The 23414-nt window shown below is 39.8% G+C and overlaps 1 protein-coding gene across 4 annotated transcripts in view; it reads right to left on the bottom strand.

Moving 5' to 3' along the window:
* Positions 1 to 10420: 10420 nt before the first annotated feature.
* The window catches only part of nrip1b (nuclear receptor interacting protein 1b), a 67215-nt gene continuing 54221 nt past the window's right edge, over positions 10421 to 23414 (bottom strand). For all 4 annotated transcript variants that reach the window (XM_061250132.1, XM_061250133.1, XM_061250135.1 and 1 more), the window contains one exon: positions 10421 to 17666. In XM_061250132.1, coding sequence (XP_061106116.1) covers positions 13937 to 17278 — 3342 coding nt within the window. In that variant the 5' untranslated portion in view covers positions 17279 to 17666 and the 3' untranslated portion in view covers positions 10421 to 13936. The remainder of the gene's footprint in view (positions 17667 to 23414) is intronic.

The following is a 23414-nucleotide window of genomic DNA, read 5'->3' on the forward strand; positions in this document are numbered from 1 at the left end:
GTAGTTGTTCTGCTTTTCTGTTTTTTCTTATTTAACTAAATTGGGCAGCTATTCACATCGGCTACATCATCACAGTTTGTAGTTTAGCTAGCTAGCTAAATTAGCTGGTTACAACTGAACCAGAGCATCATTGCTTAAGTTACATTAATTACATTAAATTACATTACATTACATTAATGGCATTTGGCAGACGCTCTTATCCAGAGCGACGTACAACAAAGTGCAAAGTGCATACACATTGCCAGGGATAAGTATGCTGAAATACCTTAGAGGGAAGTACAATTTCAACTGCTACCTGCACAACAAAGATAAGGACCAGGGCCTATTTGATAATTGTAATTATATATATATATTATTTATTTATTTATTAATACCGCAACACGCAAATATATGGACAAACCTCTTACCTAGCCAAACACCGCTTACCTTGCCAAACAAAACTATATCACAGGTATAGACAACAATTAAGGTTTACAGGGAGGTAGGGAGGGACAGGGAGAGGTGCAGCTTGAAGAGGTGCTTGAAGATAGCAAGAGATTCTACTGTTCTGACCTCCACAGGGAGTTCATTCCACCACTGTGGAGCCATAACAGACAGTAGTTGTGAGGTGGAAAGTGGGAGGTGGAAATTCAGAGAGCGGGAGGCGCCAGACGGCCTGTGGTGGTTGAACGAAGAGGTTTGGTAGGCGTTTTTTGTAGGTAAGCTGGGGCTGACCCCTTAACTGCTTGGAAGGCTAGCACCAATGTTTTGAATTTGATGCGAGGCATGATAGGCAGCCAGTGGAGAGAAGTAAGCAGGGGGGTAACATGCAAGTGTTTGGGAAGGTTGAAGACCAGACGAGCTGTTGCATTCTGGATAAGGGAACGAGTGTAAAGAGAGAAAAGAAGTGGGCCTTGGACTGCGCCCTGGGGAACTCCTGTGGCAAGGGGCCGAGGTGTCGATACTGTACCAGCCCAGGCAACCTGGGAGGAACGACCAGAGAGGTAGGAATCGATCCAGTTCAGGGCTGTGCCACAGATCCCCATTGCTGACAGGGAGGACAGGAGGATGGATTTGACTGAAAACATCATAGCTGTTAACATCAAATGTAAAGTGAGCGAGCAAAACACAACAGTAGACGGTCAGATTTATTGATGAAAGCGATGCCTGCAATGGAGCCGGAAGAATGACATAATGATGGCTGATTGCTGGCATTGATGGCTGCAATGGAGCTGTGCCTTAACTCGGCGAAGTCAGAGCTGGCCGTCATTTTCCTGGGAGTGTCATGTGATCGCCTGGATAGGTGGCCGTCCAAAAACCAGTCTAGTTTATTAATTCACACAGACACGGTTGGTTCTGTAGATTATCAATGAGAATGCTTAGCTACGGTTTAGCCCATTTTTAAAAGACTATGAGCATTACGGTGCCTACTGGCACCGTAGCCTTGATGTTCTGATAAAATGAACTCCGTATGAAACGTGATCCCATTGTAACATCCCCCAAGTTTTTTGGCTAGGCGAACGGGGAGCCTCCAGTGTTGCCATGTCCACGGTTGAAAAATTCACAGCCTGAAAATGGGAGTGAAAATGAAAAAAAATGTTAAAATAAGATCTCTTTTATCCATTTAAAACATCTAAATGGAACATTATATTTTGAGTAGATTATGGGATGGAAATTTGGCAGGACCTGGCAACCATGGGAGCCTCTCTTCTTGGCAATGCTTGCTCACCAACCCAATAACTCTAATGACTGTGTCTCCAAACACATATTTTCTAAATAAATGCTGTTATTGTCCCACTTTTTATTTTGTGGTAGTTACCCACATATGAGCCAATTCCTTCCATTTTCATAAAAACATGTTACGAGTCACATACGGGATCCATTTCAGCATACAGTGTAGACTAAGTGAAACGCTGACCAATCGGCCCATATTGTTTACAGTAAATTGAGTCTTAAAGGGTTTAAAAGCTGACTTGAAGCAGTTTTTTTGTGCAGACAGGGTAATATGATATGACATATATAGTGAGAAGATAAGATATTCATTAAATTTCAGAATTCTCTGGTTAGCAGAACACTACTAACACTTAGCTGGCAATGGCTTTGAACAGTGAGCTAGTAGTAGCTAACATTAGATCTAAACTCTCAACAGAAGATGTTGGTGTTGTATTGTCGTATTAACTTATAGTAAATGTTACTGTTACTGTGTGGAGGGGAAGCTGCTGCTAATGAGAGACTACAAACCAGGCTTGCTAATGCAGCTCAGCCAAAATTGTTCACGCAAACACACACACACACACACACACACACACACACACACTCACACAGTGTTTTATATAGACTGTCAGTCTATATCAGTTTTTAATTAGTGTTGAGGTTAACCAGATAAAGATTTAATAGAGATTTGCCTACATGACAGAGTGCAAAACTGAAGTAGTTGTGCTTCAGGTGCTGTTAGGAACATTGTGAGCTGACACAGTCTTTTAAACAATTGACATGAAGCCAAGTTTTTTTGTGTCTGGGATCGCCAATAAGCAATCATAATCATTAAAATAATCATATTAACTTCTGGTGGAAAAGTGTAAAGTCGAATTCCTTCCGACTTCATAAAAACTTGGTATGAGTCACATACCCAATCCCTTTCAGCATACAGTGACATGGTAACCCAGATAGCATGTGACTCCCGACCAGATCTGTGCCAGTACAGACTTCAGGCCAGAATCGGGGAAGGTCGGGCCTGGAGTTCATTGCTGCCTGGAAATGGTGATCCACTGTGACATTGTGGTGGGAAAGCCGTTGCTAACCAAAGACTACGAACCAGGCAGGCTTGTACACCTCAACCTGCATAACAGAGTGAAGAGGCGTTCGGACCATTGTAAGCTAATGGACTTCCGAACACAGTGCAGTTGTTTGTCGGTTTCTCTATAAATATTGATCCAGTTCACACCAATCAAAGTGTTTTAGTGTCTTGGGTAATCAATAAGCAACCACATTTATCGGGAGAAAAACTACCCATGAACATGGTGAGTTTACATTATGGGTAGCGCCATCTTGAAGGAATGTTTTGACTAGTGAACGAATGGATCTTTTCGACCGAACCTTTCAAATGAATGAACTGAGCCGAGTCTTCTCCATGAAAGATTTGTTTATTTGGCTCTCTCCCCAAGTGCTGAGATCTGCCCGCTCCACTTCCCTTGAGGGAACAAATGAAAGAGCCACTGAGCCGGTGAACCAGTTTGTGACGGAAAGGAGGCAGTGAACGAAAAGCTAAATGAGCCATTGAACGAGTGAACCAAATGAGCCATTGAACGAATGAACGAACAAGCCATGAGCTGGTGTTGAACTGAAAGTATAGCGCAGTTGAGTAATAAGACGTAAGGTTAATGCCGTCAGCAGGCATTCCACGGACCAGCTGAATAGTTAGGATATCACAGATAATATTTAGCTAAATCATGTTGTCTTTTAATTTTCTGTAATATAGTCAGCTAGGCTATGCAATAAAAGTGATGAATGGTTTTTCAAAGAACACAATGTACATTGTGTTGTTTGTAGGTAGTATTTTGTAACGTAGCTAGCTATGTGTAGGCTGTAATAATATATTTCAGGCAGTGTCTTAATTGCATTCAAGTTTAATTTTAGCTAATGTTACATTATATACAATGTAATTGTAGCTTCTGTAATTTAACTTTAACATCAATGTCTCATAGTTTACAATTTCTTAAGAAAATAAAAACGTTTATGAATGCTATTCATAGCTGATGTATCATTTGGTCTACTAAGCAGATGGCTTTTCTACAGTATTATCCATACTGCAAAGCATAATTAAACCAATCCAACCCAGAGTCGCTTACTGTCTGGGTGCAATCCAAAAAAATAAATATTGCGTTAGTTTTATTTTCCTTGGATTGATAAGCTAGGCTACAACTGGCATCAACAAATGCTGTCTAAAAGAGGGGTAATGATTATTATGTATCAATGTCTAATTGCTGCTATTTTATTACTCTCATATTCCACTGTTATTTATTTCACAATAAATGGTGGATTACATTTAAAGGGACACTGACTTAGTCATTTGTTGTTGTAACCAAATTAATTCATTTGTTTTCAGTGCATTATCTAAAAATACTGATTGATAAATACAGTGGTGTGAAAAAGTGTTTGCCCCCTTCCTGATTTCTTATTTTTTTGCATGTTTGTCACACTTAAATGTTTCAGATCAAACAAATTTAAATATTAGTCAAAGACAACACAAGTAAACACAAAATGCAGTTTTTAAATGAAGGTTTTTATTATTAAGGGAGAAAAAAAATCCAAACCTACATGGCCCTGTGTGAAAAAGTGATTGCCCCCTAAACCTAATAACTGGTTGGGCCACCCTTAGCAGCAACAACTGCAATCAAGCGTTTGCGATAACTTGCAATGAGTCTCTTACAGTGCTGTGGAGGAATTTTGGCCCACTCATCTTTGGAGAATTGTTGTAATTCAGCCACATTGGAGGGTTTTCGAGCATGAACCGCCTTTTTAAGGTCATGCCACAGCATCTCAATAGGATTCAGGTCAGGACGTTGACTAGGCCACTCCAAAGTCTTCATTTCGTTTTTCTTCAGCCATTCAGAGGTGGACTTGCTGGTGTGTTTTGGATCATTGTCCTGCTGCAGAACCCAAGTTCGTTTCAGCTTCAGGTCACGAACAGATGGCCGGACATTCTCCTTCAGGATTTTTTGGTAGACAGCAGAATTCATGGTTCCATTTATCACAGCAAGTCTTCCAGGTCCTGAAGCAGCAAAACAGCCCCAGACCATCACACTACCACCACCATATTTTACTGTTGGTATGAAATGCGGTGTTACTTTTACGCCAGATGTAATGGGACACACACCTTCCAAAAAGTTCAACTTTTGTCTCATCAGACCACAGAGTATTTTCCCAAAAGTCTTGGGGAACATCAAGATGTTTTCTGGCAAATTTGAGACAAGCCTTAATGTTCTTTTTGCTCAGCAGTGGTTTTCGTCCTGGAACTCTCTTTCTTATGGTGGAGTCATGAACACTGATCTTAACTGAGGCAAGTGAGGCCTGCAGTTCTTTGGATGTTGTTGTGGGGTCTTTTGTGACCTCTTGGATGAGTTGTCGCTGCGCTCTTGGGGTAATTTTGGTCGGCCGGCCACTCCTGGGAAGGTTCACCACTGTTCCATGTTTTCGCCATTTGTGGATAATGGCTCTCACTGTGGTTCACTGGAGTCCCAAAGCTTTAGAAATGGCTTTATAACCTTTTCCAGACTGATAGATCTCAATTACTTTCTCATTTGTTCCTGAATTTCTTTAGATCTCAGCATGATGTCTAGCTTTTGAGGATCATTTGATCTACTTCACTTTGTCAGGCAGGTCCTATTTAAGTGATTTCTTGATTGAACAGGTGTGGCAGTAATCAGGCCTGGGTGTGGCTAGAGAAATTGAACTCAGGTTTGATAAACCACAGTTAAGTTATGTTTTATCAGGGGGGGGCAATCACTTTTTCACACAGGGCCATGTAGATTAGGATTTTTTTCTCCCTTAATAATAAAAACCTTCATTTAAAAACTGCATTTTGTGTTTACTTGTGTTGTCTTTGACCAATTTAAATTTATTTGATGATCTGAAACATTTAAGTGTGACAAACATGCAAAAAAATAAGAAATCAGGAAGGGGGCAAACACTTTTTCACACCACTTGTATGTAATAAACCTTTTTAATTCATGGACTAGATCAATTTGGTCTAATGTCAGACAAATGATAATAGAGAACGCAGCAACAACGTTATAGAAAAAAAGGCATAGGCTATACTTTATTTAAATACAACAATTCATAATACGGCACTGTCATGATCTGTGTTTCCCTGTCTCTGTTTCCTCCATGTCCCAAGCCCTCCAAGTCCCTAGCGTTTTGCCTTTTGTTACCGTCTGTGCTTTCCATAGTGTTTCTGTTCATTCATTGTCATTCATTTGTGTCACCTGTTTTCACTTCATGATTGTTGTACAAACCTGATTCTCATTTCCCCTTGTTATCCGTCTTATATACACTCACCAAGCACTTTATTAAGAACATTTTTACTTTATTACACCTACTTATTCATGCGATTATCTAATCAGCCTATTGTGAGGCAGCAGTGCAATGCATACAATCATGTAGACCATGGGTCAGGAGCTTCAGTTAATGTTCACATCGACCATCAGAATGGGGAAAAATGTGATCTAACTTTGACTGTGGAATGATTGTTGGTGGCAGACAGGCTGGTTTCAGTATATCAGAAATTGCTGATCTCCTGGGATTTTCACACACACTAGTCTCTACAGTTTGCAAATAATGGTGCAAAAAACAAACAAAATAAATCCAGTGAGCAGCAGTTCTGCAGACAGAAATGCCTTGTTAATGAGAGACGTCAGAGGAGAATGGCCAGACTGGTCAAAGCTGACAGGAAGGTGACAGTAATGCAAATAACCACACATTACAATAGTAGTATGCAGAAGAGCATCTCTGAACACACAACACATCATAACTCTAAGTGGATAGGCTAAAGCAGTAGAAGTCTAAAACAAAAGTCTAATAAATACCCAATAAAGCGCTCACTGAGTATATAACCTTCATTAGAATTAACTGCTGCTTAATAAATAAAATTGGTCTTATTAACCTGACAGGGGTGTAATATTAGGAAGGACAGCTCCAGTAAGAGAGGTGGGGGTGTGGATGTTTATGTAGGAGAAAATCTTAATGTGCAGGAGATTCCAGAAATTGACCAACTCATGCCTAGTGAGGATATTTGGATTAAGCTTTTTGGGGAACTGGGTTTTAACAGTGTGTTACCGACCATCAGCCCCAGACAATAATATAAATACAATGCTCTTTAAAAATGTAAAACAAGCTTGTCAGGGAGGTGAGGCTATTATCATGGTAGATGTCCATCCATTATCTGAACCCGCTTATCCTGAACAGGGTCGCAGGGGGCTGGAGCCTATCCCAGCATACATTGGGCCAAAGGCAGGAATACACCCTGGACAGGTCGCCAGTCCATCACAGGGCACACACACCATTCACTCACACACTCATACCTATGGGCAATTTAGACTCTCCAATCAGCCTAACATGCATGTCTTTGGACTGTGGGAGGAAACCGGAGTACCCGGAGGAAACCCACGCAGACACGGGGAGAACATGCAAACTCCACACAGAGAGGCCCCGGCCGACAGGGATTCGAACCCAGGACCTCCTTGCTGTGAGGCGGCAGTGCTACCCACTGCACCATTCGTGCCGCCGTATGGCAGATATTAACTGGAATTAGTAATAGTGAATTTTGTAATATGCATGCTAAGGTAAAAAAAAAAAACTAAGGTTAATTATAAGGCTATTTGAAAAGCACATTGCACAAGTAGCAAAATGTAATCCCAAGCCTTTCCGTGTTGTAGTAGGAAAAGGGAAGTTAAAGAGAATAAGAATAACTAAGGAGAACTGTTGTATAAAAATAAAGATATTGCTGATGCAGAAATGACATTTAATAAAAAGCTCATTATCAAAATGAGGACAGTAGGAATTACAGAAACCATCTGAGTGGGTTTGGAACTGGTAATGGGCTAGAACACAAAGAGTAGTAGTAGGAGGGACCTTATCTGAGCAGGGTAGTGTGGGAAGTGGAATCCCACAGTGCTGATGCCACTGCTCTTTCTTAATTATTCTGCATGAAGGAATGGTCAAAAATCCCTCCAAATGTGTCCTCTAATGTTATTGCAAATTATAGGAAATGACTCATGGCTGCAATCTTTGCCAGAGGTGACAAATTAAAGCACAAATTAAACTATGCCAATAATTGTGGAACCAGTTTGGGGATTCAGTTGAATCATTAATAAACTACACTTCACTACATGTTGGAAAATAAGGCTCATGCCAATAACTATAATTTTTTTTACTTTACAACATTTTTTGTGTACATTTATCAAGGCTACCAATTATTATGGAGCCCATTGTACAGTTTCACTACCTACCTAAAAATGCACAGACGGTGCATGGTCTTCGAACTGTGCAATAGCGCAGCTTTGGATGTGAATAGCTAACACATTGGTTTTATAGTTATGGAATTAGTTAATATTTTAATATTTCGCAAGTTCTTGTTGCTAGTGCCATCATGTAGCAGTCAAGTTAGCTATTTTCTCTATTCTATGCACCTATATCAAGCATTAACAAAAGTAATGGAATTAACTAGGCTAAATGTATTTATTTATATAGCACCTTTCAAGCTGAGCACAAGGTGCTTTAACAAACAAATAAAAATCCAATAACAGCTAGTCTATATATTAAACAGAAGATAAAACAAATAAAAATAGCTTATCTATAGAAATATGTCATCAATTTAGTCTTTAAAGAAGACACGGACTCAGCTGTTCTAATGACCTAGGGGCTGTAACTGAAAAGGCACAATAACCCTTTTTCTTCAGCCTAGGCTCTTAATAACGTGGTTTGCTATGAGATTAAACCCACCTTGATTTTAGATTTTTCTCTCTCTCGGTGTAGTCTACTGTATGAAAGGGTATATGAAATTGCTGGATAATTTTTTGGATAAGGAAACCATGAAAATCTTAGCATCAGTTTTAATTCAGCTTCAGTTTGACTACGCATGTACTACATGATACAGTAACACCCCAATCTAAGAGGTTAATAAAACAAACAAGGAAAAAACAAAAACAGAGGAGAAATTCCAAAATACTCCCCAAAAAATGCAGTGCATCCAAGTAGCTCCCAAACCCAACCTGTCCGCAACTGAAAAACCCAGGCCTCTTTCATAGGCCAATAATGGCGGTAATTGGCCACAGCTAAATATGTGGGAATGTGGGTAGGTATGTATACAAGTATGCATGCATGTACAGTAAGGATGTGATGGTACAGGGTACCTTAGTCATCTGTGACTATCTTTGTCTGCCTTGTAAGAGGACAACGGAAATAAGTTATCTTTTAACTTTGTGTAAGCCTCAACATTTTTTAAATGAATATGTATTTGTATAATTGACATGAATCAAGTGCCTTCCATTTTTCTAGTACACATTTCCTTGATTTCTCAGACCTTGCTTCCTTTCTTTGTATCGGGTGGAGTTAGGAGCAAGGAAATGAAGCAAGGAAGTAGAAATAAGTGATTGGAATTATCCCTGGCACAGAGGGGTAACATTTTGTGAAACATTTGTAAAGATGCCTGTCACAAAGTAAAATATTCACTATTGTATAAGAAAGATTATTGAGTTTATGGGTCGTAGAGGCAAAAATGTCAAGCAAAGAAGTTTGACTGTTGTGGGATGAATGGGATGGCCAGGCTGAGAATTCGATTTTGGGACCTGATTATAACACATCCTAATGGTCTCCTCAAGGTCTTTTTTATGTCCAGGTTATGTGTGGCCTGTACTATCCATGTAAAATGTACGAATGAAGTTATTGTAACAAAACAGGATAATAATAATAATAATAATAATAATAATAATAATAATAATAATAATAATTTGATGGCAGTAGGTGAGATATAATGGGGAACACAATTGTAGTTCCTGGACCCGTACACAAAAAACGCTGCTTCCACCCCCTCTTGACTTGCTTTGCTGATGTGACCCAGTAGAGAAAGACGAGCATCACTCTGCTCTATTTTTTCCCTGTGTGGACGTCAAGTCATAGCCAGTGTAGCAGCAGGAATTAAGGTCACAACTTAAAGCTTGATTGCAAATGTAGGTCAGCTGAAAGCTTCATTGTTGGTTTCAAGTCAAACCTTCTACTGCCTGCTGCCTTTCTGCATTGAAATTTAAAGGACTATAATCAGTTCACTCAGAACCTACTGGCTCAGGTTAATTTTTGACTGACAGGAATTGGGGCCTACATATGAACAGTCCCTGTTCTCAACAAAGACAACAGACATGTCTCTAGTTTTACAGGATTGCAGAAATTAATGGAACAGGTTCGATCATATCTCACCATACAAGAGTAATTATATAATTAGGCATTAATTAAAAATGAGCATTTTAGAAATAACAATATATTCAAACAATACAGTGCCCTCCAAAATTATGGTAGAGTGACATTAAAAACAGCATATACACACTCAAAATGCCTTAAGTACATATGTATGGCAATTACATATAAACAAATTTCATTCTCTTGTTAACATACTAATGGAGGGCAGTGTATATACATGACAATATACATATACAGTATGAGACATTATTTGATGAGAAACCAAGAGGAACTTTATTTATGAATTGATATTATCCATTTTTTATAAATGATATAAGGGTTTATGACATCTAAACGGGTAAATGCAAACAGTAAATTAATACAACCAAATACATATCATGTTTTGTTTTGTTTTATGCTTGAAAATGTTGTCCTGTCTACTGAATCAAAATATCACTGTCAGTGAGGAGACGATGAATAGAGAGGAATGAGAGGGTGGAAAGGAAACATTTATTCAAACTGAGCATTTTAGTACTTTATTTCAAATCTGTGCAGGTGAACATCAAAAATGAAAAACATAAAAAAAATGTTTCAAGTTGCCGCATGTAAAGATCTGACCCTAGATTAGATTTTGAAGCCTAATGCATGACAACTCACTACGCTGCCCAATTCTTCCTGAATTTGCACTGTACTAAATGTACCATACGCAAACTGGTAAGTCTCATTTCATGCTGATAAAAAGAATAATAAAAACAGATATCCAATGCACATTTGCTTTCAGAGTTTAAATATTTGCCCATCAGTCTATAATTCAATTTTAGCAACTATTCACATTTTAAGTAATGAGCGCTCTGTGATAAAAGACCTATGTTAAGACTTTTACATTTTCCTCACATCCAGAATTGATACACATGGTCTTCCCATGCATTTGCATGCAACAGGCAGCAGTGTAGAGCATTAGACGTAACACAACATGTTGCCGAACAAAGATTATCATAAGCTTACAACATGTAGACACATGCAAAAAAGAGCATTTCATCCTCTGTCATGGTATGTACATTATTACACAATTTACATTGGTTTAGGGAATCAAAAACTATTACATTATGTTTTTCTTAAACAATACAAAATAGCTATCTTTCATAAGGAAAGTACTATTTACACAAATATATGTATATATATAATTTATCTTTTTTAAAACCACTCTAAACATTATTTAATATAAAGAACATTTACAAATAATATAGAAAAAACAATAACATCACAATTAAGACTTTATTGAACCAAGTCAGGCAAATTCAGGTGTCATACAAAATGTTGCCACTTGCTTGTTTTTGATTTGCCAGTGTACTCATTCATAGCGATATCATTTTACTCCTATACGAAGAGGATCAGATCTGGGCTACATACAGATTGCTTTACATACAGATATTACCTTTCATATTGTCTTAATGAAGAGTGAATAACATGATGCTACATAGTGTACCTCACAAGCCCTTTCACATATGGCATTCAAATTCTAGCCTATTGCCTTCTTAGGTACCAAGTTAGGTAGGGGAAAAAAGTCAGTTGGGGGAAAAAAGTGTGATAAATTTGTTCGGTTTCACATTGTGCTATCCATTTGCAAGGTTCAAATGAACATTTTTCTGATGTGCAAATACATGCAAGTGTCATTTTCTTCATCAGAGAAAATCCTCTTCAAATTCATTTAATGAGATTTATGAAGAACATCTGCAAATATTTGCATGTCAAAGAACAAATGTTAAATAAACTCAGGACACAGGTTCCATATTACACTACATTTCCCAACATGCAATTATGTAGCTCAGAACTGCAAACATTCTACAAGTTTATTGTGTAAGGAGGACTGCCAAGGCTCAGAAACAAAGGAATTACAGCTAAAACATGCGTTGTGCATGCCATCTACACATGCTATGGTCACATTACAACCCCGCTGTCTGTGAAAGTGTAGTAGTGTGCAATTAACTATGAATGTCCTTTCTTGTACCTTTATTATTTATCAGCGATAAATGTGTATTCTTATAACAAGTATTCTTGAAATTACTGAATTCAACAGTAAAATACTAGAATTGTAAATGGAACTGTGGGAGTGTGTTCAGCACCCTGTCTTTTTCATTAGAGAGTTATCAGAGAATCTCAAATGCACCTCACCACTGACCTTGAGAAGTGCAGACTACAGCAGTTCCAGTTCAAAATATGTTTGCAGCACAATTCATTTGCACATCCACCTTTCCATTGGGATTCAAATGCATTTGATTAAGTGTAGTTTCACTATGGATGCAGTATCTGACAGTGAAAGTGCATTCAGATGCTGTTAGTACATTTGAAAGAGCTCACAGGGAAAAGGCTAGAGTTTGAATGCCATAGATTTTGCCCAAGTGCCCTAGTGAGCACAAATGAAGGTGCATTCAAATTAGATGGTGAATGAGCTCTCTAGGTTTTAATCCTACAAGCCCGTTACCCATGGTATCTATTCTACATTGTCTTGAATGCCATTTTATAACCTGGGCCATGTGGAAATGTCACTGTGTGTTTGGAAAACAATTCTTCACAATACAGCCAACAAAATAATAATTTAAATGCATTTCTAAAGCAAAAGGTCACAACACTGATATACAAGATATCTCATGACATGCCATTAAAACACCTTACAACACCAAGAGGTTATTTATAAACTAAATTAAATGTTTGTGCTGTGTGCAAGAGGACTGTTAAACCAATATTTAATAATGCTTAATTCAAACATTGCTGAATATTAATAAATGGTCAACTCTGTCCCTTGATTGCCATTGACACTGATTGTATCTCTGACCTTGTCGAAGTCAAGAATGAGCAGTCCATTCATTGAATGCTGGGCTTCGCAGGTCTTATATTTATCATTCATTTTGCAACAGACTGACTCATGGGGTGGTTTCAAATAGACTGAAACTCTACAACTTATGGAAAGTGGTACCTGGAGCTTTTCAAATTCACTTCAAAAGCTCAAGCTCTGGACTTCACCTCCTGTTATGCTCTTTGTGAGATGTTTTGTGACTCTGGTAAGTAGAAACATTTGAATTCTGACTGGACACGTTGATGACATTGAAAGTCTGCATACAAAGCAGCCCCTCTATACTGTCCATTCCAGGGCTACATGCTGTTCACTGGTTTCAATGACAGTGAGGAGAAATCAATGGTCCATGCATGATCTTTCTGGGCAGTGGACATTATTGAAGTATTGAAAAAACAGATGCAGACTACATCCATATATTGTCAGGGTTAAATGGCTTGAAATGTTGGCCTTATCACAGTGATTCTGCTATGCATAGTATATACATGAGTCTCTCATATGGATGTGGTATTAATGATTTGCTGTCCCTCCCATTGCCTGACCTGTATGAGTTTGAAATGGTTTTGAACTACTACTGAATATGTCTCTCAGACTGTAAATGTGAAAACATGAAATACAAAGTAAAATGACTTCACAACTGCCTTTATGGTATATGTATTTATGTATTTGGTCTGAACCTCTTCCAATAACTGTATTAGACACAATTTGAAAAGCAAGGAGACATCTACCTATATTGAAACATTACTGGAATGATTTACTTGATGTGGCAGCATGACGCAGTTGAAGTAACATGTGGAAGTGTAAAGTTTAGGTGATCCTGACCAAATCTGGGGAAATATATATTTTTTAAATCCTCAAAGGCATTAAGATTTCATACAGTTTCAGTTCAGACAAACTTAACCTTTAAAGATAAGACATAAGCCAGACAAATACTAACAGATTACGTACAAAAGTAAACCATTTTTTTTAATACAAAATACACTTTGGGTTCCCAATGTCCAAGTCATCATTATTTCATTATCTCCATGCCTGAACTAGTTACTTCTTTGAAAACAAAACACAAAGTAATAAAATCAGTAAACTTCATAAAACATACACAAACTGCAAAGAATGAAACAGTCTGGAAAAGGCGTTCCCTTGTCTTCATATTTAACAAAACTATAATTTTTCCAGAGACCCATTTACTTGCTCGCCATCACGGCCATGTGACTTGTTCTGCAATGGGGAGTGATGTTTCCAGCTCAATCTGTGGTCAACATCCCCCCTGTCACCCACAGACTCCTCTTTCACCTTTATCCCACAGAGCTCTGTGTCACCCTGCTCTCTGGCCTCTTTTCGCATGTGAGAATAACCTTTCTGGAGCATGTAGTATAAGATGGGGTTGGACTTAGTCAGGCGTGGAGAGTCAGGGTAGGAGTCCTGTTTCTCTGCACCACTGATCAGCCACTGGATGGGCCCCTCAGTCTCTCTTTTGACAGGGATCAGATTCAGTTTTGGAGACTCCTGACATGCTACATGGGAACCCCAGGATGACCCTGTCATGCTGGTGCTTGCCAGGGCTGTGGTCACTGTTCTGAATTGGGCAGGAACCACTCCTAGGGCACCAGGGTTCCACTGAGAGTTCATGAGCTCAGGATTGTAGTCTGACTTCTTTGTGGCATTCCCATTTGCTTGGTATTTAGCCTGTATGGTGGAAGGACTGGTGGAGGTTCTTGGATGGGAGAGGTCCTTGAGGCAGTTGTCAGATAGGAGGAGCTGCTTCAGAACATTGAACCCCCGCCCATCTTGCGGAGGGGATGTGCTCTGGGGATGCCTGATAGGAGCATGGGCCTCTGGAGGGCTCATTGGCTTTCTTTGCTCAGGTGTCCCGGGGATGGAAAAACTGTCAGTGGCATCCTGATGAGTAGGTCTGTCCACTGTTCGCAGAAAAGGGTCACTGATCAAGTGATCCTCCAGTCCCACACAGAGCTTCCTCTTTTTTGGAACAGATGGACCCTGGTACTCCCCTCGCTCTTCCTTCATGTTACTGACATGTAAATCCATCAGTGTGTCAGCTTGGAAGTTCCTTGGCCGGTGCTTTAAAAGCTGGCTGAGGAGACCATCTTTTGGGACACCTTCTGTAGAAGAGGGCTCTGCTTTTACATCTCTCAAGGGAAGAGACATAGGTCTGAGTCTTACATGTTCCCTGTGCTCAATTTGACATTGTTCTGCCTCTTCATAACTGTTGGACAGATGACCTTCCTCTCTGGGTTCAGTCTTGATCTTAAGGTCCAACAAAGGTCCACTGGGAGTATCACAGACTAGCAATTTGTCAGCCTGCTTTTCTAAAGAGCCCTTAGCTGCTTTTCCATTCTGCTTGGCACTGGGTTTGTCTTTATGACTGGCAGTCCCCAAAAGAAGCTGCAGTACTGTGCGTCTCTCCAGAAGATTCTCAATCTCAGATGCGAGAGGTGGTGACTCAGACACAAATGGAACACAGCTGACATGGGATCCCTCTAAAACTGGGGTTCTGTTGCGTTGGATTGGAGCAGTGAGTCTTTCCAGCAATGTCATGGGCTTTTCCTGAAGTTCAAGGCTATGCCTTTTGCTTGGGGAAATTAGGGCTTTTGGTGGAGGGGAAGGAGATGTGTTTTGTAATCCACATTGCGCTAGGTTCTGTAGTAGTTTACTGGCGCTAAACGCAGGCTCTTGAACATTTTCACCTGAGCAGGACTTTGATTTGCACAGATCCAGTGGGCTAGACTGGACATGAGCAGAGGCATACAAACTGTATGGAGATGCAGTACCATTTATGTCCTGTCCATGGGACAATGAAGGCAAGGGAAGATGAGTAGTCAGCCCAACTGAAGGACTCTGCATCCTAGTTTCCTTACACACAGCAGTTGGGGTCAGTCGACCTGCAGGTGCGCTATTAGGTTTAGTGGTTATGTCATGCCGTAAATCTGGATTATCTGCAGTTTGGTTTACCTTCTCATTATTTTTGTGATCCAGAAGCAACTGCATGAGGGTGACCTCATGATGGGATTTTATGTCTGGGCTGTTCTTGAGCTCTCTGGACTCAATCAGCTGCAACCCTGGAGTCTCCGGCTTCCACTTGTTTATCAGAGACTCTGTAAGTTTGTCCAGAGACGAAGTGGAGGACATTGGCACCGAGCCACGGATTCGGCTCTTCACAGAGAGATCAATTGGAGAGCAGCTTGAGTAAGAGCTCTCAGCATCGCTGCTGTCTTTGTTGAGGCTGTTCTCATGGTTGGAGTATTCACTGTCAGACAGCAGGGGTGATCCATGGCTGGGGAACACACTGTAGTCTTCATCCAGGTGACCACTGCCGTTGATTGGCTTCTGTGGATTGTGGTTGTTCAGAAGGAGCAAGAGCAAGCTGCTGCAGTTCTGAGAGGGCCTGTTATGTTTGTCAAATGGCCGTTTTTCCCTGAAAGGATGTGGACTCCGTGGGGAGCTGACTGCCCTGCTCTGTCCTGGAATGGGGGTCGGGCTTTGTTTACTGGAGTCTAATGCAGGTGGCAGGAGTGTTCCCTTTTGTGCATTTAAGGAGCTTAACATGTCTGGGGCCATCTGAGGCTGGCCTATGTTGGGCAGGTTCTTATCCTGTGTTTTCTGTGTGGCAATAGCTGCCAGCCTCTCGCTGGCAGATCGGGCAGATAATTGTGCTTTTAAGGCCTGCTCTCGAGAATACTGCTGCAGATGAGCTTCACTAGAGAGCAACAGGGCCAGTTGACTGCAAGCCACACTGGGCTTTGGGGAGGGAGTTGGGCTGGACCTGATCTTTACCAGATTGGCAACAGCTTTTAGCCGTGCTGCACAAGAGTCAGAGGCAGCTGGTTCGCCGGTGGTCTGCGTTGCATGGGAGGACTCGGAGAGCCTCTCTTGGCTGGGCTGCCGATGGTGAGGCACACTGTTATGGTTCTGCAGCTTGCTTTTCTTCATCAAGCCCTTTAGGCGACTGGAAGCAGTCTCATAGCATTGGAGGGCCTCCTTGTTAGCCAGGGGGCTCTCTTTGACCTGGGCATCCTGCTCCTTCACGTTCTGCGTGATCTGCTTTGACATCGCCACACTCTGCAGTCGTGAGCTGAATGACTGGAGCAGGGATGCTAGCATGGTGCTTTCGCCCTGAGGTGAGCCATCTAGGGCTTCAGTGTGGTGATCGCTACTTTGGCCATTGAGATTCCCTGCAGGTGCCGGTCCCCTCTGGCTCTCGGGCTCATTCCAGGCTTCGGAGTGAAGCAGCCTGGCCTTTCTAAGGTGCTGTGTGGCTCCACTGGGAAGTAAACGCCTGCTCTCCTGTTTAGTGCCATGATTTTGCTGCTGGTAAGCCCTTACATCCTTGTTGCCCTGTTCTCGGTTGCTATGTTCTGCCTCAGATCTCCTTGTTGCTGTGGCCCCTGGCCCCCCTGCCACTGGATGCATTAGTAAACCTTCCAGATAAGTTAAAACAACAGAATCCTGGTGCGTCTCAGAGCCAGGCTCTTCCCCATGAGTCATGTTCAATTTCAGGCTCCGTTCTATGGTTTTTTAAGGTTTCTTGAAGAAATATGTCAATGCTCAATGGTAAAATTTACCTTCAATTGTAATAAATGAAAATCGGAATGGGGTCTCCAGTATTACAGATGCCACAGATTCATTTGATGTAGAAACTCAGGCATAAGTAATGCCTTTAGAGGGCTATCCAGCTGGTATTCCTAGGTGCCAGCAAAACCTAGATGGACCTAGGACTTATTCCAGCAGCCAATGAGGAGTCAGAAGGATTACACCTAGGCCCTGGTTGATGCACTGGGATGGTGAATGTTTGGTATATCCGTTTGGAGGCTGTGGAGGCTGTGGGTGCAGATTTTCAGCTCTTTCCCAACCTCAGGCAGGGGCAGATGGGATCCTAAAAATACAAGAAAAGTGAAGATTTAGTCACAGACTTCTAAAAGAGACCATAACTTTTATTCCTGCTTCACTTGCTCATGTGACAAGCATATTTAAGATGAGAATGTTCCATTTAAATACTATATAAACATATTATCAACAGTTCCAACATAATTTAATCAGATTTCCATGATTAAATTATAAGAAACATACTAAAAGCATTTTGGCAAATATAGATTTTCATTCTGTGTAAGGTGGTAGTCACTTTAATGTAAGCATTTACATTTACTTTATGAGAGCAATGAAACAAATTGACTTCAAGAAAATACCAAAAATGCTTGTTTAAGGGAAAGTGAGTACCAGCTCCTGATTGGGGGGGCCACTCACAGAATTTAAGGTGGCAGCTTTTTATTCAGGTAACAGTGAGTTTTTGCTCTGTACTCCAAACACACTGGATTTGAAGTGAACCAATGAATATGAGGTTACAGTGAATATTTTTAGCACTGACTTGAAGGTATTTACATCCGTATTAGGTGGTCCATGTAGGAATTCCAGTGTTTACTTTAGGCTATGCGTTAGGGAATAATGTTAGTGAATTCAGTGCAAGACTATGCAAAATATTGGGTCTTTCAAGCAACACCAATGGGGTTTATTAGAGGTAAACAAGGCAATAACTTAATGGAAATGCAACTTATTAGACAATGCATATAATTTAACATTACAGATTTCCCAACTTGACCACTGGGCTATGATTTATGATGGTAGAAAATAGTCTATTGCTAAAGCCAAGAACAAAGTTTAGCCATAGGCTACTAGCTAAAATCCACCTGTTACTGCCTTGATGTTCACAGTACAACAATACATTTAGTTTTGCTGATTTGCTTATTTCATATGCAAAGGGCAAGGCCCACAAATGCAAGTCTCACACAAAACTGTCACCTCCCATTTGTCATAAGCATACCAGTCAGGGCTACATCAGGGAAAGGATTTTCTACAAGTTTTGATTTAGTTTAGATTTATCTTAAGCTTCAAGTGAAGAGACTGTTCAAATGTGTTGGATGTACATTGCACTGTGCTTTTCAGTTTTCCTCAACCTTAATATAACTCTACAACATATACCTTTTTCCTTAAAAATGTATAGTCAAATTAATAATGGACACCTACAGAACAAGCACTCCTACAAAGCCAACTCCAGATATCAAAACTCTTAGCATGTATTTAAAGAAACAGGCTGTAGAATGAAATAAAAATGTGTTTACTGTGTTGCCTATTACATCAACATGATAGGCACATGGTTTCCTTTTAGGGCACCATAATTCTCACCATGTGAAAAGCAATAATACTTTTGAAACAATTACATGACATTAAGACTGACAGCAATTATTGCATCACTGTCTAGAAATATTCAAATAAACATTATCTGCAGCTATTGAAAAGAATTGCATTTACTGAAGTCTATACATCAAAAGCTAAAATAGCAATGGATTCATGGTTATCCACTAGCCATGACACTGCACCAGACTGTTGAATCAATGAAGATAAATTAAATCATAAGGATGATAACTACATCTGTGGAGCAGTGATGGCAGCTCTTGAAGCACAGCTAATAAAAAGCACAGCCCTGCGCTGCCTGGATGTCGCTGTACAGGAAAGGCATGTTTTGCGTCACATTGTGTGGCAGTTTCTGCAGATAAAAGTGCTATCAGGTCAAGCGCCCTCTGCCACAGCTCCTGCTCTGCAACCTGCACTTCTCTAAGGCCATGTCAAGATGCAAGCAGACAGCAAACCGGTGGAGTGTGCCTTCAGCTTCAGTGAAAAAGAATCAGTTAACAAAGGCCAGTGTTGCATTCATTACTATTCTGCTCAGTATATAAAAACTGCTCCTTTATTAATAATGATATGTTCATATATAAAATAAATACAGGTTATTAGATATGAAACATTGACAGAACATACAGTGGCTATTTGCAGCACTAAAACAGGATGACAATATGTGTTAAAAAATCCAGAATGACAAGTGTACAGATACAGGTACAGAATGACAATGGGTTCTAGAATTATTGGCACCCTTGATAAATATACCTAAAAAATACTGTAAACTAAAAAATAATAGTTACTGACATAAGCTTTACTTTCCAACATGTGTAAAGTATTGTGCTTTATTAGTGATTGAACAGAATCAAGCAAAGTAAATAAAAAATATAATTCCCCAAAAACAGTTTTCACAACTATTGGCTCCACTGGATAAATACTTTGTGCAAATGGTCTTTGACCATTCCACCATGCAGAACTTTTCAGAATCATTGATATCTTTGGGTTTGAGCTTATGGACCTCCCTCTTCAGTTCAGACCACAGGTTTTTGACAGGATATAAGTCTGGAGACTGAGATGGCCACTGCAAATGTTATTTTCACTTAACCATTTCTGTCTGGATTTTGATGTATGTTTGACTCATTGTCCGGCAAGACAATCTACCTATGACCAAGTCTCAGCTTCCTAGCACAGGCAACAAGGTTTTCCAAATTTCCTGGTACTTTGTGGATTTCATTATTCCGTTGATTTTAAATAGTGCCCCATGACCACTGGCATCTCCAAAACCTCTATGACCCACCTCCATATTGACAGTAGGTATGATGTATTGTATGCATTCCTCTTTTGTCCCATGTGGATGGTGTGTCTGGCCAAAACATTCCATTTTGGTGTCATCTTCCCATAGCACTCTCTTCCAGTCATAATTCCAATGATGTTTGGCAAACTCCAGATGCTTGTTTTGGTTATTGTGCTCAGTAAGGGCTGTCTTTTTGCCACCATTCCAAAGAGTGCATTGGTATGGAGGTGCTATTTTATGGTTCTTTTTGAGACTTGGTGACCCCCAGATGCAACCAATCTCTGATATTCTTAAACTGAACCTTTATGGCCCCTCTCACCATCTTCCTCACGTCTGAGGGGACAACATGCACTTGCCTCCCCTCTCTGGCAACCATTTCATATTTTTTAAATTTTGTATTATTGCCCATACAGTGCTAAATGGTATATTTAACCGGTTATGTATTTTTTGTACCCATTACCAGACTTGGGACAGTCAATTACCATCTGTCTCTTCTGAATTTACAGTTCTTTGGCATTTCCCATGCTGATGGATGACGAGATTTTGCATGTTTGTTACCTTTTTATACTCTAGTGAAACGGTAAGTCATGGAATGTCACAATTTAGTTCCTTTCGACTGAGATTAACTAAATTATATATAATTTTATTGACTATTTCACTTTGTTTCGTTTTAATTGTTCGGTGTACCAATAATCTTGCCACCAATGGTTTTAAAAAAAGAGATTACTTAACAAAAATAAAAAATAAAAGTATATAGTTCTCTGGAGCCCAATGTATATGTGAGGGTGATATAGATATCTTCACCTGCCTACAAGACCACAACCTTTAAGTAGAAATAATTTAATTGTCTGAATAATATGCAAATGTAGAGGGGAACCAAAACAGGTTGTCAACTTTCAAGGGGAAAAGGTGAAAAACAGTAAACAATTCTGGAAAAACAGATACACAATAATCTTATTTACACTTATCCTTGTGGCCTTGTATTCCTGATAGGTCTTAAAGAATTTTTCCAGAACCTGTTAAGGAAATCAGTGGGTCTAATTGGTCATAAAGCTTCAGCTTCAATGAAAAAAAAAAAACTTTAAAAGGGTAATTCTGAAAATTCTTTCTCAAGATCAGCTAAGACTCAATCTCATAGGGAGCCTGGCTCTGAGGTACAGTTTCAAAGAATGCAAATGAGAATTGACTTGCAAGGGCCTCTCCCCAGTCACTGAGACAGTCTGATCCAAGTGCTGAATGTGTCCAATGGTCATCTCAGAAGTGGCTGTCACCGGCCAACATCGACCTTTGCCATAGCTGACATTGGCTTGGAGGGACAGGTGCCCTGTCAGGCCATAGCTTCATGGGGTAAGGATGTACACCTCAAAGTGCCACCCTACCATCACACACAATGCCAGTGCTAGAAGTTGCCAGAAATGGGACCCATTTAAAGGCTTCATTGCCAAGGCCACATCCTTATAGATCAGTTAAATCTGACCTGTAGAATCCCTGGCCATAATGGCCTAATGTTTAAGCTCTGCATGGCCTTTGTTTAGTCCTTTGCAACTATCATGTCTGTTCTTTAAATATTACACACTAGGCTTGACTACTTGATTTCGGCAAATGGTGACATTGCATACCATAAAAAAAAGACTGTGTCTGCGTCTGTGCAATTTTTGTGCAACATCCATTTTTCCAGGGGAATTATTTTTGGTCAATTGTTTTTTATATAATACATACCCACAGTGAAAGTGTGGCAGATTGTTATTAACGCAGATCCACGCGATGGCATGTGCTGTTTCAAATGGTACATGATAGGGCATGAAACTCAAAAATATATTAAAAAGTTACAATGTAACAGCTTCATTCAGACTTACCATAAGCCTCAGTTTGAGCATGCTGTATAAATAAATATCTTGTTTAATTAGGTTTCATGACATTTAAATTTAATTAAAGATATAACAATAATATCTAAGCCAGTATTTACGTTTAGTTTTCTTGCTGTTTCCTTCCACTAAGCAGCATTTCTCTGCTATGCCCACTGAGTATGTACTTTATATCAGTTTGATGTCCTTTGGGGTGGTTCAATATATACAATATATACATATCCTTTAAAAACTTTTAGAAAATGGTTATCTCAAAAACCAAAAAAATCAGTGAGCACAACAACAACTACAACAGCTATGAAATATTACTTCAGACATAGGAACATCCCCTTTTCTGCTTATAAATATAGCAGTGGACCGATATGGGTTTTCTAATGGCTGATGCTGATGCCTATATCCAGAGAGCAGGGTGGCCAATGGACGATATAATGCAGATATATTGATTTTTGCTTTTGCCTAATAACATTTTTAAAAACAACAAATTTTATCATAACAAATGACACAAAACATTTTAGCATTCAATGAAATACAGCCATCTGTAATTAATAAAAAAACAATATACAAGGTCAATATTCTGATTAAAAACTAAGGAATCTCATGAGTAATTCCACTATTCCATGCACATTACAATGTAATATAAATGGTTATCTTATCCAGTAACAGCTTGTATTAGATGACATTTTCATAAACTGAGATAGAAAAATACATATCACAGTCTGTATTTGGGTTAAAAACAAAGAAATGTCATGTATAGTTCCCTCCACATCTTATCCAGTAACCGGTTGTATTAGATGGCAGTGGCGTACCGTGCAGTAGAACTAGGGTATTCAGTAACATTACCTTTCAACGTAAGTTTCGGTTTACTTTGCCTGATTAACGATTAAGTAGATCAATTAAAGCCATTTTGCACCAGTGTGATAAATTTAATGTCATAAAATTGGCTAAGGTTAAGAAGTGCAACTGGCTAAGATGCAGCGGACTTGCGGTTGTAGTTCGTTGCAGTTGCACACCGGGACTGGGGTTCGATTCCCGGTCCTGCCAAAAGGGACTTGGCAGGGTTAGTGGATCGCTGCACACAACAGCACCCCGGGCATCTCGGAATCACTTGAAGAAGGTGTGTTGTGCTCCTTCAGGCGGTATATCCCCCAGCTAACACTAATTGGATTAAATAGGGTACAATTGGCTACCAAATTGGGAGAAAAATGTAAAAATCAGAAATAAATTTATAATAAATAAATTGCACTAAACTTTCTGTAACGACATGTAAAGCTATGCTAATGCGGCATTTGCCATC

This window comes from Conger conger, chromosome 7 (assembly GCF_963514075.1).
Source record: "Conger conger chromosome 7, fConCon1.1, whole genome shotgun sequence".
In the NCBI taxonomy this organism is placed as follows: domain Eukaryota; kingdom Metazoa; phylum Chordata; class Actinopteri; order Anguilliformes; family Congridae; genus Conger; species Conger conger.